The sequence below is a fragment of the Vombatus ursinus genome, unplaced genomic scaffold, assembly GCF_900497805.2.
Source record: "Vombatus ursinus unplaced genomic scaffold, bare-nosed wombat genome assembly UNPS02014779.1, whole genome shotgun sequence".
NCBI classification, from domain to species: domain Eukaryota; kingdom Metazoa; phylum Chordata; class Mammalia; order Diprotodontia; family Vombatidae; genus Vombatus; species Vombatus ursinus.
The window spans coordinates 65,502,889-65,522,372 of record NW_020954557.1 but is presented as its reverse complement, the minus strand read 5'-3'; the positions used below and the strand labels follow the sequence as shown (position 1 = coordinate 65,522,372).

Below are 19,484 nucleotides of genomic sequence, written 5' to 3'. Positions count from 1 at the left end.
TATACATTTATATTTATGTACGTGTATACACACATGTACATTATAAATATTTCCACCAACTTTTGTGTATTTCACAAAAAGTATAATACCCCCATATTCTATATTCTACTGGGAGATTTCTTTCTCTTGAACATAATATAACTTTATGCAGTTTCTAAATTTAAATTGTTAAAAGACATGAGAACACAAGGTTGTTGGGTTATATAGCATATATCTTTTGTCCAGCCTTATTTAAAAAAAAAATTATTTTTTCTCCCTTCCACTGATCCTTTCTAAACAGAATGATTAAAATAAAAGAAACCCCTTAGGAAAAAAAAACCTTATATAAGCCAGCAAAGCATATTCCAACATTGTCCATGTCCAAAAAATATGTCTCATTTGGGATTTAATATTACAGGTGCTTTCATACCCTTTCCTTCCTTTTTGTTATCCACAACTTGCCAAGAAGTAATTGCCTGGCTTTTCCCCTCTGATTCTGTAAATAAAAAAAAAAACTCTTAGTCCAATCAAATAAATTCTGAGTGGCCTGGCATATCCTATCATATCTCTTGAAACTACAGTATGTATTTTAGTAGCAGAGAAAAATTAACTAACTGTCAAGATATGCTTTGTTATATTCTTTGTCAAATATGACTAAGTTCTGGCAACTGGTTAATGGAGAAATACATGTGCAAATTTCTGCCTATGTTGACTTTATCTTGGAAACCTTATAATTTGTTTGCAGAACAGTTACCAATGAAAGATTGTTCGCATAATAAGGAGATAATAGCACATTAATAAGAACAGGGCTCCAGAACAATGAGTAATATAAGTGAAGTTATTCTGACAATACTTAATTTAGAGGATTTCTAGTAGTCTTAAAAACTCTGCATTCACCCATAACATTTTCTACTATTGGAACAAGGAAGTATGGGATAATATTTGGCATCAACCATCTAAAAAAGTTTAATTAGTACTTTGGCTTATGTCAAGGTCTGCATTACCAGCCATACTGCAGTTAATTTTTTTTATTATTTTTTTTTTATTTAGACCATTGCTCTGTAAGGAGCATTATTTGTTTTATTACTACACTATAGAGTAAAAGAAAGAGCATTAGATTCATTGTCAAAATACCTTGACGCATATCACAGTACTTTCCCTTACTTATTGTATTACCCTGGGCAAGCCATTTCACTACCCTATCTCATTTTCCTTACCTGAAAATAAGGCAGTTAGAAAAGATTATTTTAAGACCCTTTCAGCTCTAACCAATATGTTCCCTGGTAATTCAATATTATATTCAGTTTTGTGTGTGAACAAATTTTAAAAGCATTCATTTTGTGTCCATTTTTCCTATAATAAGCACATTATATACAGTTGTGCTATTTTTAATTGTATTTTCTTCATTGAGAAAATCTAGATAATTGATAGAGAGCTAACCCTTTCTAAGTAAGAAATAACTGACCTCATTCATACAGATAAAAGTCTTCAAGGAGATGAATTGCACATTATTTCTCATCTTCCATTAATGGTGATGAAAATTGAAATGCAGAATTTGCTATATTTTCACTACAATTTATGGTTTTATTGTCACATGGGGAGAAAGTAAAAGCAGAATGTATTTGATTTGTTTGCCTCAGGAATTACATGTTATTTCATTTGCCATTTTGCTCCTAAAACTCTGAGGGAATTGAAGCAAAGGAAACCTCATTTTTTGCTGAAGTTTTTGGATTTTATGGCAAAAGGTTAATTAATTCAGTGGCTGTGTTGTAAGAGTCTGAAGGTAATTTTCATCAAGATAGTTGTAATGTGAACCCTGTACAAGTAATCTATTACTTAGAAAAGAGATGTGATCATTTCCCTTACATGCCTACAAATAGATAGATAAATGGCTCTATGTTTTGAACACAGGGTTTTTTTCCCTCCTTGATTAATGAAATTCTAAAGAACAAAATGATTAAAATTGTGCAGAATTTTCAGTTTTTTTAAAGGTATCTGTCATTTAAAATGTCAATTATGAAAGAACTTTATGGTTGCTATAATTGGATGCTAAGTCATAATTTAGAAATACAATCATATATTTGCATCAATTGAAAAGTAACTTGAACTTTTGACCCAAAATCATATTGTGGCATTTTAAGAGCAAGAAATAAAAATTTCTCCTCTTTGCATTCCTTCATTTTGTTAGGTTTATTAGTAAGCTTCTAAAATGTAAAGCATTAAGAGCATAGGACTAAAAGCAAAAGAGTGGGATTCCTGTATTTGCTGTCACCTTTAATGAGCAATATGACCTTAGAAAAATAATTTCATCTCTCTAAGCTTCAGTTTCCTCAGAGGTTCAGAATAAAAGATCCCTAATTTCCCTTTCAGAAATGAAATTCTATGATTATGTGACAACTGGTTTTCATTTAAAATCAGTTAATTTTTAATAAGTGCCTACTATTTTCCAGGTATAATGCTAAATGTTGGGGATACAAAAAAGAAGAAAAAGTCACTTACAATCTAAGAAGTCCTAATTTTTAAAAAAGTGCTCACTCCTTTATTCCTCACTTTGTTGAAATGTAGGAAAAAAGTAATCCAAATTTTTATATTTAGCACTTATATCAATGAAATCTTGTTATCTTAGGATCAAAAGTGAATTATTTCCCATTAGTCTTTTGAGAGGCAAAAATTGGGGGGAAAGTTTATATTTTTCAGTTGAGAGAGGCATAAATAGGCAGCTAGGTGGCACAGTTAGTAGAGTTCTGGACTAGGAGTCAGGAAAATCTGAGTTCAAATTCAGCCTCAGACACTTACTAGCTCTGTTACTCTGGGCAGGCCACTTAACCCTGTTTCCCTAAGTTCTTCATCTATAAAATGAGCCAGAGAAGGAAATGGAAAACCACTCTAATATCTTTGCCAAGAAAAACCTGAAGAGGGAGGGGAGGTCGCAAAGTGTCAGGTACCACTGAAAACAACTCAACAATAACAACAATAAATAGACAGCAGTTGTTTTTTTTTTTTCTAAAATTACACACACACACAAACACACATACATGTATACATAACACACACAAAACTCTGGGGGATTTCAGTAAAGTACATGCTCTATATGAATCAACAGTATGATACGATAGCATAAGAAGCTAATAATTATCATGTAATTTCTGGCTGCATCTAGGACCAGGAAGGAGATAATTCCACTGTACTATGCCTTGTTCAGTTCATATTCAGGGTGTTGTGTTCAGTTCCACATCGCACATTTCAGCAAGGGCATTGACAAGACATAGAAGGTCTAGAGGTGAACAATCAGTGAGCAGAAGGGTGTTGAGGTCATGCTACATCAGTATTGTTTGAAGATACTGGGGAGTGTGGCTAGAAAATAATTTTTCCATGCCAATGCTTTATAGACACTATCACTTCTATGATATTCTCAAGCATCTCCTATTGCTATTATTTAGCATCTATATAGAAAGTGAGAATGTCTAGTAGTACTTTCATCTGTCCAGTTCTAATGCCTTTTGACACCTAAAGGTTCTGTTTTGCAGTCCCTGTTAGTATGTATATCATCGCAAAATATTGTGGGATGTCATCGAAGGGGTACTAGATTTAGAGTCACAAGAATTGGGTTTGAATCACAGCTCTGCTAATTGTAACTTTTATCACTTCAGGCAAGTCACAGATTCAGTTTATACAGTGTTTTTAAAACCTTAAAGCACTATATACATGCTGGCTATTACCTATAAAATGATCTAGCTATTATCCATAAGATCCTGGACTATATGGTCTCTCGGGTTACTCCTAGATGTAAATCCTATGACTGATTTCACACCACATATATTCATTTATATGGTACTGTAGTATAATCAATAAAGTGCTATGCCTAGAATCAGCAAAGATTTGAGTTTGGATTCTGCTTCTGACATCTACTTTCTATGTAACTGTGGTCAAATAATTTCAATTCTCTGAGCCTCAGTATTTTAATCTGTAAATTGGGGGTGATAGAAACCTGTATCTACCCCATATGGTTTCTGTGAGGATAAAATGAAATTATATTTGTAAATTTTCTTTAAATATCAAAGTGGTTGCACTTTATAATAATACATTAATAAATGTCAACAACCACTTTATATAGTCAACTCTTATTATTCACATTAATGGACAATAGGGACACAGATAATCCTTATTTATATATGACATTTCTCTCAATTACAAAGTATTTTTTGAACCAAACATTGCCTTAGACTGGTATTAACTGAATTTGCATTCCTTATCCCTAATCATATTTATCTTGCAAAAGGGTCCAATTGCATGCTAAGTAACAGGGTGAGAGCAGCCCCTCAATAAAAGTTTGATATGGAGGATGGAGAGTTGATCTAATACTGTGGAGCTTTCTATGTCAGAAGGTCAAAAAAAAAAGCTCCAGGTTACATGGTATCATTAGATCGACATTCAAATTTGACAATAAAAAGCTTATCCATAGGCATTAAAAACCAAGTGTGGTAATAACTAATTTACTTCTCAATACTTTAGTTTCCTTCAATAAAAATTTAATGGGGAAATTAATGAAATATATTGAAATATTTCACCTTTGGTGTCTTAACCATATCAATGCATTAACATTTGTCATATTTGGCCAGCATCTACAACTTGTTTTTGAAATGCCATCCCTTTTAGAATACCCAAACAGAACTGTTAGATTGAGGCAATTCTCAAAAATAGTCATTTACTTTGCTCTCACTTTAATTCAAACATTCCCTTTACAGGGACACAAATCTGATCTCCTATGTATTTGTTGTTTATTTTTTTCAGTTAGAGTTAGGATCTTATTAGGTAATTCATTAAAATCTAATAGTTTATTTCATGTTTTTAAATTATTACCTTATTTGTGAGGAATTAAAATAATGCTCACATATACTCTCATGTGTCTTCAAAATATTTGTGTAAAATATTGGCCTTGGGTATTCTTAAATTAGTAGGAGAAAAAAATATTCCTCAGTCATCTTTTCCATTAGTTTTCTTTTTCTTTGACTATGAGATAGGAAATTGCATAGTAATACTTCAGAGTCCCTTTAATTATTTCAACAGTCATGGCAGAGCAAACAGTGTTAGAATTGGAGTCAAGAAATTTTGAGTTTAAATTCTGCCTCAAACAATTACTAGCTCTCTGACCCTAGCTAAGTTGCTTAACATCATTCTTTCATTGTCTGTATTCATAAAATGAGGATAATAATAGCATGTACCTCATTGAGTTGGTGAGAAGACTTATTTGAATAACATGTAAAATCTTTTGAAAACCTTAAAGTTTTGGATTAAGTGCTATATAAAATGCAATATGTTAACTATTATTATAGCCCAAAGAAGCGTTGTGTTGTTATAGGAACAATGCCTTTGAAATTAAAATTTAAATTTTGAAATGTACACTGAAATTGAAGTCTCATTTTTGCACATTCACATGTTAAACTAAAATATAATATTGATTGTAAGTAAAAAAAAATGATTTCTTTTCATCTCATGTTAGACTAACATCAGTGATCCGTACTTCTTTAGAAATGGATGGTATATTTGTTTTATTTACAAAAAAACAACTGAAAGTGACATAAAGTCTTCTCAGAGTTTCTTTCAGAATTTAAAATTTGTTAGTTTTAGAGATAAACAGGAGTACAAATTCTCATCTTCATGACATCATTAAATGTGATATTGCCAGATGTTTGAGAAATGGAGTAGATTTCTTTCCTGAGACCCTGATTTACTCAAATTAATTTTGACAGGTAGAAAAAATGTTTAGATTCTCCCCTGCTCTTACAAATGTGAAAGAAAATATAATTATTCAGATAATCTAGGAACTGTTTCTTGGTGCTTCAGGAAGTCAGGTATAGATGGTGGGTGCTAAATTCTGGATGGAAGATAATAGGAACAAAATATCAACTCTTGAGAACAGTGGTGTTAGGGTGGCATTCCTATTTAGTATTGGCTAAGTCACATAAGTCTAGGACTCAATTTTTTTATTTGTAAAATGAGTGAATTGCACTAGATAAAGGAGTATTTAACCTCAGATTACTAAACTTACATTCTTTAAGAAATTTGAAAATTATTTCATACTGCAATCATATATTATATCTTACGCATTTAAAAATAGTAGTCTACGAATGGGTTCATGTAAGTCATCAGTCTGTCATAGGGATCCCATACACACACACACACACACACACACACACACACACACACACAAATGGAGGTTAAGAAGCCCTAGACTAAATGATTTATAGGTCTGTACTAGCTATCAATCATCTGATCAAGCATGACAATATGAATTTTGAATTACTTGACCTAAGTTCAAATCTTAGCACTACTGCTTATTTTGTATTATATATTCACTTAAGCAATTCATTTGACATCAAGCAGGTTGGACTAGATGATCTCTGAGGTTCATCTTCTAACTTGAAAGTTATGATTCTAAAAATACAAGTCACAAGTAAATCTCAGGCAATTGATCACCTTTTCCAAAGTAATTAGAAGAATTTAGTCTTCTTTTGTTTCCACTGCTTATTTCATCAGCCACTTGACCTGAAGTAAAAGGATATAGAAAATGCAAAGTGTTATACTCACTGATATGTATCCCCTTGAAAGCCCAGGGCATCCAGAGAATACTGCATCAAGTAGTGGTGATCATGAAATCACATTAAGGGGGAAAGTACCATTCATGGAGAATTTAGGTCTTTCAGAATAGATCAGGAGGCTTTTAGCCCTTGGTGGCTGGTAAATTCTTCAGCAGGTAAAGAAATAATTTGCCCTTACTAAGCAGAGTTCCTTCCTTCATTTTCCCACTTATCCTTTAAATAACTTTGGAAACTATTTGTGTTCCATAGTCTCTACAGGAGCTTTGAGTAAGCTTCATCCTTGCTCGGTGCCTGAGCTAGCAGAAATCTTTAAGCAACTTCATTCCCTCTTGGCAGAAAGCCATTTCGTCATGCCCAGCACAATGTATCAAAAGACCAAATGGCCACCATGAGCATTCAAATCATTCCCCTGCCTGAACTATTCAGCAGCCTTTCCATTTGCACATTTCTATGTAAAACTTTTCAAACTATAACCAACTCTTGATTTTTTGAAGACTAACTATTCATATAGAACCTTGCAAAAAAACCGTTTTCCCCCATCCACATAGAAAAATAGAGAAAAGATGGAAAATAACATTTTAGAGCCAGAAAGAATCCTAGAAATCATCTGTTTCTACCTACTTATTTGGCAGATTTAATACAACCTTTATAAAGTACCTACTATTCACAAATCCAGTGTTAGGCAATAGGAATATGAGAATGGAATAGGGCATATAAGTAGAAAAGCTGAAATTTTAGCTCAGATCTTTCAATTCACAATTTATACCATCTTCCAAGACTGATCAAAGATTTCATAGCTAGAAGAGTTCTTAGAGATCATAGGATTACCTCTAGAGGTGGAAAGGATTTTACAATCCATCTAGGCCCACTCCCTCATTTTTCAAATGAGGATCCTGAGTCTGAGAGAAGGTATAGCCCTCAAATGTCTTCCTGCTTCCACTTGCTTCCCACACCCTCACTACTTCAACACCCTACAAGCTGGTTTCTTTTCTCACTACTGTACAGTCTATTATTTCCCAGGTTATTAGTGACTTACTAATAACTAAATTTAGTGGCCTTTTCTCACTCCTCTTTTTTTTTCTTAACCTGTCTCTTTGCTGCATTTCACAATAGTACTTATATTTTAGTAGTTTTCTCCCTTGGATTCTTTGACATGGTGCTTCCCTTGCTCCCTTCCTACTTGGCTTATCACTCATTTTTCTATCTCCTTCATTGTATCTTCTTTATTCTCTTGCCCCATAAATATGGGCAACTCTCAATGTTCCTGATACTGATACATAGATATAAGTATAGATAGATACAGCTATGTGGATATAGACATATATACACACATGCACACATGCATATGTATGTGCAAGTATGTTTATGTATATAGACATGCGTATGTATGTGTATATATATTTTCTGTCTTTTCATTGTAATCCATTATCCTTGTCCATGAGCACCATGAGCACTGGTCCTCGATCATCTTTGATCCTTCTCTCCCTAACATATCTAAAACTTTTAGCTCCAAAGTTTAATAGTCCTATTTCCCTTCTTTCATTATGTCACAGTGCCACAGTATCCAAACTCCTAACATATTAGGATTTCCCTCTGACTCTTCAGTTTCCTGTTGTTTGTTTCTTCCTTAATGTACTCCCTCCATTCGTTCAAGGAAGACTTCATTCTCTACACCCATGACTTCGATCAAAACCTTTCTATAGATGCCTCTCAAAACTATGTATAGTACTGACCCTTCCCCTGAATCCTCTATTTCCAACTTTATCTTAAATATCTTCATCTTGATGTCATCCTGGATCCTCCAACTCAAAATGTGCAATACTGAACTCTCCATCTTTCCTTTTTAAACTTGCCCTTTTAACTAATTCCTTCATTTCTGTTTTTAAGCACATATCATCATTCTCTCAGTCATATGGAGATAATTTTTTTTATATTTTTTTCTCTCCAACATCTAATCAGTTGGAAAATGCTATTGAGTCTACCTTTACAATATTTTTCATGTTCTTCCTCCTCCCTTTCATTTACCCTGCCCCTACCCTAGTTCAAGTCCTCATTCCTCCCTCCTACTAAATGTTTTCCCTGATTCCATTCTCTTTTCTATTCAATCCACTCTTAATATCACATCCAAATTAATTATCCTGATTTACAAGCATCCTATAGTATGTTTCTCTTGCCTCCAAATAAAATATAGATTTTGTATCTGGAAATATAATGCTCTCTGTTGCTTGTATCTAGACTATCATAACATTACCACCAATTAACAACAACAACAAGACATTTATTAATGCCTACTCTGTGGCAGACATTGTTAGTATTGCCCTTGAAACAATTTGTATTTTTTAATTTTTTTAACAATTTGTATTTTTAAGGCTGCCAAACCAAATTATTAGCTATTATCAGATTCTACCTATCTGATTCTCACATCTCTGCTTTTGTGATTGTCATTCTCCATATTTTTAATTTCCTTCTTTCAAACTTCCCAACTTTTAAAATTCCTTCTTTCCTTAAGGCTCAGTTCTGTTGCCACCTACTCATGAATGTTTCTCTGATCCCTGAAGTAGAGAGTGATCCCAAAGTCCTCAATTTCAGGACCTGGTAAAACTGATTGAATATTTGCAAGAGGGTTATGGAAGGTGGAATAATGGAGACGACCCAAAATTTTGAGCCTGGGGAGCTAGGAAAATGATTGTTCCAGATTGACAAAATTAGAGAAATTGGAGAAGAAATCCAATTTTGGGGGGAAAGATAGTGAGTTTAGTCTGGGACAGAGGATAATAGATTTCAATCTAGAAGGATGTTGAAATTTTCTGGTCTAACCCTATCATTTTTTCAGATGAGGAAACTATGTCTCACAGAGACATGTGACATAGCAAAGGATATTCAAGTAAGTAGAAGAGTCAGGATTCAAGTCTGGGACTTTTGTATCCAGATCTGGTACTCTTTGCATTGCACCATATTGCATCCCTTTACATTAAGTTTGCAGTACTTCAAGTAGATGTAAATATAGAAAATCAGAAGGCAGTCAGAAAAATTACATAGGATTAGAGCTCTGGGAAGAAGTTAGATCAAGCAGAAGAGAATCAGAGAGGTGCAGTGACAGGTCTGAAGTCAATAACCAGAGTGGTCGACCCAGGACTAAACACCAGGTCTCTTGATCCAGTCCTTTGCTCTTTTCTTTCCACTATACAGTTTATTAATATGAAGTTGACACTTTTCAACATTTTAATAGTTACTAATTATTTTGAAACTTTCTATAAGAGGATGATTAAAATTTGAGTCTAAATAATGAGTTTTCTCAATTATGTGTAAATTCCTTTTAGCAAATACTTAGTGTTTGCTTATAGTAGGTGCTTAATATTTATTGAAGTGAGTTCATTATATCTTATAGCTATTCATATGAATAATGAAAAATTGACAGTATTATAGTGGTAAGGATGTAATGATTTAGTCACAATAATAAATCAAGAAGCTTGCTTACTCTAGAGTGAGTGGATGTGAGAATATTTGATGTTTGCAAAGAATTACCTTCATTTTCATAGAAAGCTAGTTGAATTTCATTGGATAGAAGTCCTGGCTCTAGAATGGATCTGGGACAGTTCTGAGGTAGTAAAAGAAAATTATTATGATAAAATGTTGTGAATTATCATGAAGAAAAAAAATTAGCTTCTGAAAAGCAATATAGGTATGGACTGAGGCAGAGCAGTTTAATTGAAAGAAAGATCACTATATCAGGAGTTATAACACATCATTTAAGTTTCAACTCTGCTATCATAATTATGTGTCCTCCTCCAAACCCCCATGATATCTCTGTCTGTTTAAATCCATTCCTTTAAAGGCTAATTCTATTTCTGCTGTATGAACTTTGGAAAGTCACAAATTCTCTAGGCCTCAGTTGCTTCATAAGTAGTGATGACATTGGACTAAAGGACTTTAAATTATTGCTCTATCCTTCCCAGTTGTTGGTTAGTAGTTTTCAGTCATGTCCTATTCTTTGTAACTCATTTTGGGGATTTTTTAACAAAGATATTGGAGTGGTTTGCTGTTTCTGTCTCCAGCTCATTTTACAGATGAGGAAACTCAGAAAAACAGGGTTAAATGACTTCCCTAGGGTCACAGAGCTAGTAAATGTCTGAGGTTTGAGGTCAAGTCTTCCTGACTACAGGTCAGGTGCTCTATCCACTGTGCTCTACTACCTCTCCTAATTGAGTAAATTTAAAAGAAAACCCACAAATCCCTCAGTATATAACTACACAGTGAACTAAAACAAAATCACACGTTAACCATTTCCAAAAATGTGTGTCCCTTTTTGTGTCGTAAATTCATCACCTTTCTGTCAGGAGGTCAGTAATAGGTTTCATCTTCATTCTTTTGTGCTCATAATTTGTCATTCTTTTGATCAGATTTCTAAGTTTACAAAGTTGTTTTTTCTCTTTAACTTTATCATTTTATAATTTTTCTCCTAATTATGTTAAAATTATTATTGAACAGTCTTAATTTCTCCTAAGTAGAAACATCTATCTATATCTACATCTACATCTACATCTATATCTACATCTACATCTATATATATATATATATATATATATATATATATATGGAGAGGCAGGGCATGAGACAAGACAGAGGAGAGACAGAGACAGAGAATGTTTGCATTTTTTCCTCTGGTTGGTTCTGTAATTTCACTGGTCTAGGGAAATACTAATGAGGAATGTCTCTTTAACAATGCTAATAAAAACTGACTACTGATCTGAGCTTCTGGTTTTAATGAAACACCTTCTGTTTGTTAAAGCAAATTAGGCCTCCCTATGTAAATGTATGGGAGAACATGCACAAGATTCTCACAGAATGTCCTGGCATGGATAGGTTGTTTCTACATGATTGGAGGCAGTACTACATTAATGAAGTTACAGATCCATCAGAGTATTAGAGTATGTATACACATCTAATCCTTGCAAAGGAGTTAAGCAAATTGGAGTATGAACATACAGTGAGTTATGTTCTTAGCAACTTGGCCTTCACACACTGTGTGAATGTCTTGATTTGGAATGAACGCTATACTATGATTTGATAGATATTTGGAAGGCTGTAAATCTAAAGAATATGATAAAATTTTTATTGTTCCTGAATGATTGTACCCTACTAGTCCTATTTTTTTCCTTCCAATAGCTTCTAAGCTCTAAAGATTGACTCACCATGCTCTAATAGTTTCTTAATGCCATCTCTTCTGTTCCAGAACCCCTGACTTTATATATAAGAGAGACCCAAATTATTCACTCCCCTCTTATTTTGGTTCCAGATTATGATTGAAAATACTTCTCTAGATTTTCTAAATATTTTTTGCTACTGACACAGCAAAGAAAAATATGAATAGGGTTAAAATGACGCAGGGAGATAGATAGAAAGATAGATAGATAGATACATACATACATACATACATACACAAACACATACACACATTCATGAAAATCTTAATTCCAAAAAGCCATTCGGGATCTACATTTTAATGTGTCTTAATTACCTCTACCCATTGAAATATCTCCTGCCTTTGAATTCTTCCAGACCAATCTTTCTGCTCCAAACACTAGATGATACTTATTTCTAGCTAATTATTGGGTTGGCCAGGCTATCAGGCATCTCACCTCTTTTGGCATCTGTTTCCCTAACATAATTCTTAATGTAAATGCTGACAGATTGTCAAAACAGAATCCTCTCTAATGTTCTACACTATCCTCACTATCCATAGAAACACCTAAGGTCCTCCTTTGAGCCTTCAAAAACATTTAAATTGCCTTATTGAACTCCAACTTATGAGCTATGGACCTGGGAAAATCCCCCCTATATCTTTGAACCAAAAAAGGCTTTCTCCATCTAGCTTCAAAATTGCCAAAAGTTTCACAATATTTTCCCTTTGGTTTTCTGAAATATTTTTTTCATTTTTTTGCCCCTAAAAAAGCAACCCAGACAGAAGAACCATTAATAATGCTTAAGTATAATAGATATGCAATAAATAGATGCCTGGCAGTGCAAAGACAAAACAACCAGTTAAATTTTCTTTGTATTTTTCAGCTTATGATTTGTGTATTACGTAGAGAGATACAACATAAAGGCAAGATTAAACAAAATAGTACCTTGCATGCAGTAGATGTTCTATATTATAGGTTTAATTGAATTTGATTCAACAAATATTTGTGCAAGAGCCTGCTAGGATGTGATAGGATGGAGATATAAAGAAAAAATAGAAATATTTATCTGCCCTCAAGGACCTTATATTCCAATAGTAGCATACAAGGGAAGTAATACATACGGGAAAGTAAAGACAATGTAATTTGAAGAGAGAAAAAAAACATTAATAACTGGGGAAATTAGAACACAAAATGGAAGAGGTATGTCCAGAACTGGTATTATCCTGAAGTGAAAATAAAAATTCAAAGATTGAGAGATGAGAAAGGTACATTCAGGCATAAATTATGGTTTATGCAAATGCATGGAAGTATGAGATGGCTTGTCAAGGTCGGAAATATTAGGGGGCCAATGTAAGCTAACCAATACACAGGGAAAAAATGTCAGTAACACACAGACAATAAATATTCTATAGGCCAAGAGAGAGTAGGAACAGGGTCTAAGTGATATTGCACATATTTATAAAGGCTCCTTTTATATTGAAAACCTTAACATAGAAACCTATTAAATTAAGAGATAATGGGTAATTTTTTTTTCTTGCTTTCATCAGGTATAATGGAAACATATTGTAATTATTCTTTTTTTAGAATTGTAAAATTTAATTTCATTACATACTTAGAAATAGTTTGTGCCTTGTTTTGTTTCTTCTCTATGCAGAAATGATATCCATTTGTTAAACTGAAATTTTTATTTTGCTTTCTTAAAAGACCTTAGCATTTTGTTATTCTTTTGATAAGTGGCTAGGCACTTTGTGATGGTCATTGAAAATGGATCACTTAGCACTTTAAACTATTTGGTAATATTATGGTAGAATAATTGCAACAATGTTTATCTACAGTCCTATTAAGGAGACCATACAGTATCACTGTACCATATAAAGTTATTGCCATTGAGTTCCAAAGCCCCACTTATGTGCAGGGTCCTGGCCAGTCAATCATTACCATCTGTTCATCTTTGTTATTGTTTCTCACTATAACTCATGAAGGTCCGTGATACTAGACATGGCAGAAACCCAGCAAGACCAAAAGTAATAGAGAAAGCTTTGAGACCTAGGAAGCTTTAGCTATTCCAAATGACAGACAGTTAATTACCCGAGCCTGAAACATTAGGCACACTGGGAGAAATTGAGACCCCTGCAATATGGTATATGCCCAAGTACAGTATTATTTGCTTGTTATTCAGTGAATGGTGCTATCTTATTAGGAGATGTGAGCATAACCTTGACAGATGAAGATATGCTAGTGAAAGCAATGAAGTATTTGATTTGTTAAGTGTTGCACCAACTGTGAGGACAAAGCAAGCTGATTCCTGCTTGGATGTCTGCCTAAGTGTAATAGATAGAAGCAATTATACAATGCATATATAATAGGTTACATTCAAAAATAATCCTGACCTTCACTGGTTTATTTGGAAGCATGCTTTTTCAAATGAGAATATGATATTTGCAATGTATAGGAAGGGGAAAATATTTTCCCTCCAAAGGCACCTTAATTCTCTCACTAATAATATCCTGTTTAAATATTTGAGGGGCAGTTAGGTATGAATAGTGGCTCTAGTTTTAGAGTTAAAATGACTTGAGTTCACTTTTTGATGCATACTAGCTGTTTAATTGTGGTCAAGTCCCTTAAACTCAAAGTGCTCCAAGCAATTCTCAGGTTAGAGAGGGGTTGTTGATCTGTATCACTGGAAGGATTTTCCATACAAAGAAGTTATTACAATGATAAAATCACAGGTCTAGATAAAAAAATAAAGGTAAAAGAAGAAAATGTTCTTTCTAAAGGCAATACTTGAACTTTTGGATCCTGTATAGGGAGGCATTGGGTAGAAGGAAAAAAGGGCATTTTATTCCAAGGAGAAAATACCATGCAGTTTTGAGTAACTGTTAGATGACCTTTCTAGCTTGAGGATTCCACTGATTTACGGCCACATTTAAGGTTACATATCTATCTCCTCCCCTGTAATTCAGGTGAAAGAGGAATAACACATTGGCAGGTACAGCTTTCATGTTGAAGAGATAATTTTAGAGCTGTCACCATGCCAATGCCACCTCCTATAAACATTTTATGTCTTCTAGAAAAAATTAAATGTGCAGTAGAGCTGTTCAGTGAAGGCAATATCCTCATGCTCCTCAAAGAATTGAACTTGATCTGAATGTGCATGGTTTAATAATTTACAATTTTGCTACAGGTTTATGACTGAAACTTTTATGATCTGCTCAGCCCTTTCAGATGGGGGCTCGAGGAATGGAATTTGTTTCACTGATCTTTTCTGAGGTGGTATTTCGATCTTTGCCCAGGTCTTACTTAAAAGACCAGTATTCCCTCAATAGAGTTATCTGGTCAAACACTGGAAAAAAGTCTAATTCATCTTAGTTTTTATTATATGTACATTCCTATGTAGTTATATATAAATATGGTTATATTTATGTGTGTGTGCATATATGTGTATTTATCATTACTTTTAGCTTCATATCTAATATTTTAATGCCTTTTTTAAATGTAAAATGTCTCTAGAGATGTATTTTAAAGTCTCACTTATTAAATTCCACATATTGTCTTTCAAAGAATATTGTTTTCTATGTTATTTTTTTCCAACTAGGACCCCTACTATGGCTGGCGGCCTATTTTCAATTGACAGAAACTACTTTGAAGAGATAGGAGCTTACGATGCAGGAATGGATATCTGGGGTGGAGAGAATCTTGAAATGTCCTTTAGGGTAACTGTTACTTTACTTCTTTTGTTATTATTATGTATATCACAGTCAGAACATTTACTGACAGCTTTTAGCCAAAAATGTATTCTATCAGTTGATAATTTCAATATACACTTAGGAAAGTTTATTTGTATTCTGTTGCATATAGTATTGATTGTCATATGGCAAGATGATATGTTGTTTTTTAAGGTTCTTTGAGTCAAATTTTTATTTTTATAAAAATATAAATCTGTTTATTTTCTTAATCTGTCTTGGGAGAGAGTTTTGGGAAGAAAATCTAGTACTAAAAAAGTCACTATTTGAACCCAAAACTTGTGAATGTATATATCATTGTGCATTTGTAGGATCTACCTAAGTTAGTTATGTGATTTTCCATTAATATACTATTCTTAAAGCAACATCAGTTACTTCAGTAAAGTAATTTTTTTCAACAGAAAAAGACAACTTGTAAAACATAAAAGCTAAAACTGCCATTTGTTTAGAAAGTGGCTTTCTAAGTTAATGAATATCTTGGATTTATGTTTAAATCACATAGAAGAGATTAGGACTATTAGGTAAAACGACATTTGTGTTCTATATAGATAGGGACTGGGATGGTGATTTCTTTGATACAGTAAATACTCCAGGAAGGAAACTCTACCTATGTAGGTTGGTACCTTCTCTGCAACCAAAAGTCTTAGAAAGTAACCTATTATGTTGAGAAATTAAATGACTTGCCCAGGATCATACAAGAAGTATATTCATAGACAGGACTTGAATACAGGACTTTCTGACTTTGAGATGAGGAGTTTATCCACCATGCTATGGAGACTAATATTTAATATTATTCAGTATTTAAAAATCATCAGCATTCCTGGCTATCAAGAGACATGAAAATATTGAGAGAGATTTTTCTAAACTAAGTCCATTGCTATTTAGTAGAGTCAGCACTTCTTTTGTTAGGAATTTGTGTCTGATTCTTCATGACCCTATTTGGTGTTTTCTTGTCAATCATACTGGAGTGCTTTGCCATTTCCTTCTCCAGCTCATTTTATAGATAAGGAACTGAGACCAACAGGGTTAATTGACTTACCCTGGGTCACATAGCTAGTAAGTTTCTGAGGCCACTGTGGGGCTCCAGGCAATCTGTTCAATTTCCCTGACATTCAATTTCCTCATCCTGAAAATAGGAATAATAGCACTTGCCTTACAGGGATGTTGTTAAGATCAAATGAGATAATATACATAAAAGAGAGAGGTGAGAAAAGGAATAATCATTTATTGGGTTTCTTCTACATAGACACTGTGCTAAGTGCTATTTACAAATATTATCTCATTTGACTCTCACAATAAACCTGTGAAGTAGGTTGTATTATTATCCCCATTTTAAAGTTGAGGAAACTGAGGCCAACAGAGCTTAAGTGACTTGCCCAGGGTCAGTCAGCTAGAAAGTGTCTGAGGCTAGATTTGAACTCAACTATTCCTGACTCTAGGCCTGGCACTGCAGCTACTACACCATCAACTGCTGCATAAAATACTTTGCAAAACTTGAAATGTTATATGAAAACTGTCTATCAGTTAGTATTTTCAGTCAAACTATTTTAAAGGTTATTTTAATATAGCTATCTTCCCTTATGTTATATAATTTTATTTTATCTTTTTTTCTTCTTTTACAAAATTAAATTTGATTTTATAGCATGTTAAGTCATTATGCAATATCAGGCAAATTTACATCAAAATATGAAAAAAATAGTCTTTAGCAGCCTAGATAAAACATCCCCTTTGATGGTATGGAATATAATTAAAAAAAAGGATTTATTTTGGAACCTGATCCATAAAGATTTTTCTAAAAGTACCAGTAAAATCTTGTTACATAAAATTCTTAGTTATTCTGCTTTCCTATAATATGAACCCTGGAGATACATTATAAAATTAAACTCCAAAATGTTTCCTGTCCTAATATTTATCTAACAAAATTATATATAGGCTGATAGATTGAACTTGTCCCAAAGATCCAATGATGAATTCAGAATAGTTCATTATCATTTTTCTCATGTTGTCAAGACTATTTCATATGAATTTATGTGATAAATATAAAAAATTAGCAAGAAAACAGCAAATTCCATACATTCACAGAGTTTTATAGGTTCAGGGAACCTTAAAGATTATCTAACTCAATTCTCTCATTTTACAGAAGAATTATACGACCCTTAGAGGTTCAGTTACTAGCCTCAGTTCACATCATGAGATTTTGGCAAATGCAGAATGAAAACCCAGGTTGCTTGCTCATCTCAATATATCATACTGTCTTCCCTTTAATTTGCTTGGATGACTTTCTGTGAGAAAAAAACAATTTGTTTAGTTTTAGCCTTCCTACTCAGGAGCAATGATGGACAGTATTACTGACATCCATGACTCTGATTATGCAGCTGACAGCCTCTTCATTCTCCTTTTCTTCCTTATCTTAATCATCTACTTTTCCCTCTACCCACCTTTCTGTTCTGTTTCTTTGTTCAAAATGTATGATTGGATGTGAACACTCCCCTTGTGCTGGTTGGAAAACTCATCTAGAGATATAAATGGTGAAACAAGGTAATAAAAGTAGGGAACCAGGAAGGTTCATGGAAGAGTGAATGTTCAAAAGAGCAGTATTCTTAATGGAGAGGTACAAAAAAAAAGTGTTCCTAAAGTAAGGTATACATGAAGGAAAATAAGGCTAGAAACCTATGCACACCTTTCCACTGTTCCCACTGATGGGAGCAACATAGTGTAATGGAAAAAATATGTATTCATCTCAGAAGTCGGGAATAACTTGGTTTCTGGTTTTGATTTTGCCACATAGTAGCTATTTTTTAAATTTTGGCTAAGTCATATTACCTTTTCTTAAATTTATAATTCAGAATTTTTTATTCTGAACTCTTCTTTCCTTAATTTTGCTCACCTGCTCTGAAGAGACCAGGTCCTACCCTAACAAATTAAATTTTTCAAGCAATTATTAAGCACCACTATGTCCATGGCTCTATGTTAGGTGCTTGAGATGCAAGGACAAAGATGCTTACATATTATCAGAGGACAAAACTTGTCACAAATAAATAGTTTTAAAGTCATTTCAAGTATTCAAGAGAATACTAACTAAGGGGAATCCTGAAGGACCTTGGGTAGGAGGAAGCACTTAAGTTGTGCTTTGTAGGAAACTAGAGATTCTACAAAGGACTGTGAGGAGGAAATGCAGGAAGATGAAAGATATGTCATATATAGGAAATAAACTAGTAGGCCAGTTTGGCTATAGCAAAAGGTGTGAGATGATAAATACCATGAAGTGGACAAGAAAGGTAGATATGAGTTATATTGTTAAGGGTTTAAAATGCCAAAGTGAAGGGATACCAATATAGAGAACACACACACACACACATACACACACACACATACACATGTATGTGTATATATGTGTATGTATATATGTGTGTGTGTGTGCATGTATATATAAAGACAGACAGACAGAGAGAATGTTAATTATAGGTATAGCTGTAGGTACCATAGAGGCAATAGGGAGCTGTTGAAGTAGAGGATGTCACAATTACAACAGTCTGTGTCCTATTTCCTACTGCCTTCTGTTCCTCAGCTGGGTGTAGGCATGCCTCGTGGGCTTTCCTGTGTTCCTAATCACTGCCTATAACACTTCCCATATGATGGCCCTCATAACTTAGGAAAGAAAAAAATATTTAATAAAAGAAACAAGATACTCCATAGCCCCTTTACACTAATTAGATAGATAGAAATAAAGAAAGATGGATACATAGATAGAGATGTAGACATACACACAAACACAGGTACATATCTATGTGTGTGTATATATATATATATATATATTTATTCATTTATTTACAGGAGTATATAGATATATTTACATGATAAATAAAGGTTCATTGAATTCAATTCTTACGTCTAAATGTTCTTTGTTGATAAGTTTGCAAATTTTGGAAGGCAGAAATATAGACCTCAGAAGCCTGACATGGAACAGCCTCTAAATAAAT

General features: G+C 33.5%; 1 protein-coding gene across 1 annotated transcript in view; it reads left to right on the top strand.

The window, feature by feature from the left end:
* Positions 1–19,484, top strand: part of LOC114045905 (polypeptide N-acetylgalactosaminyltransferase 13) — an 816,024-nt gene that overhangs the window by 493,333 nt on the left and 303,207 nt on the right. Inside the window, exon 7 of the mRNA XM_027866100.1 lies at positions 15,357–15,474. Coding sequence (XP_027721901.1) covers positions 15,357–15,474 — 118 coding nt within the window. The remainder of the gene's footprint in view (positions 1–15,356; positions 15,475–19,484) is intronic.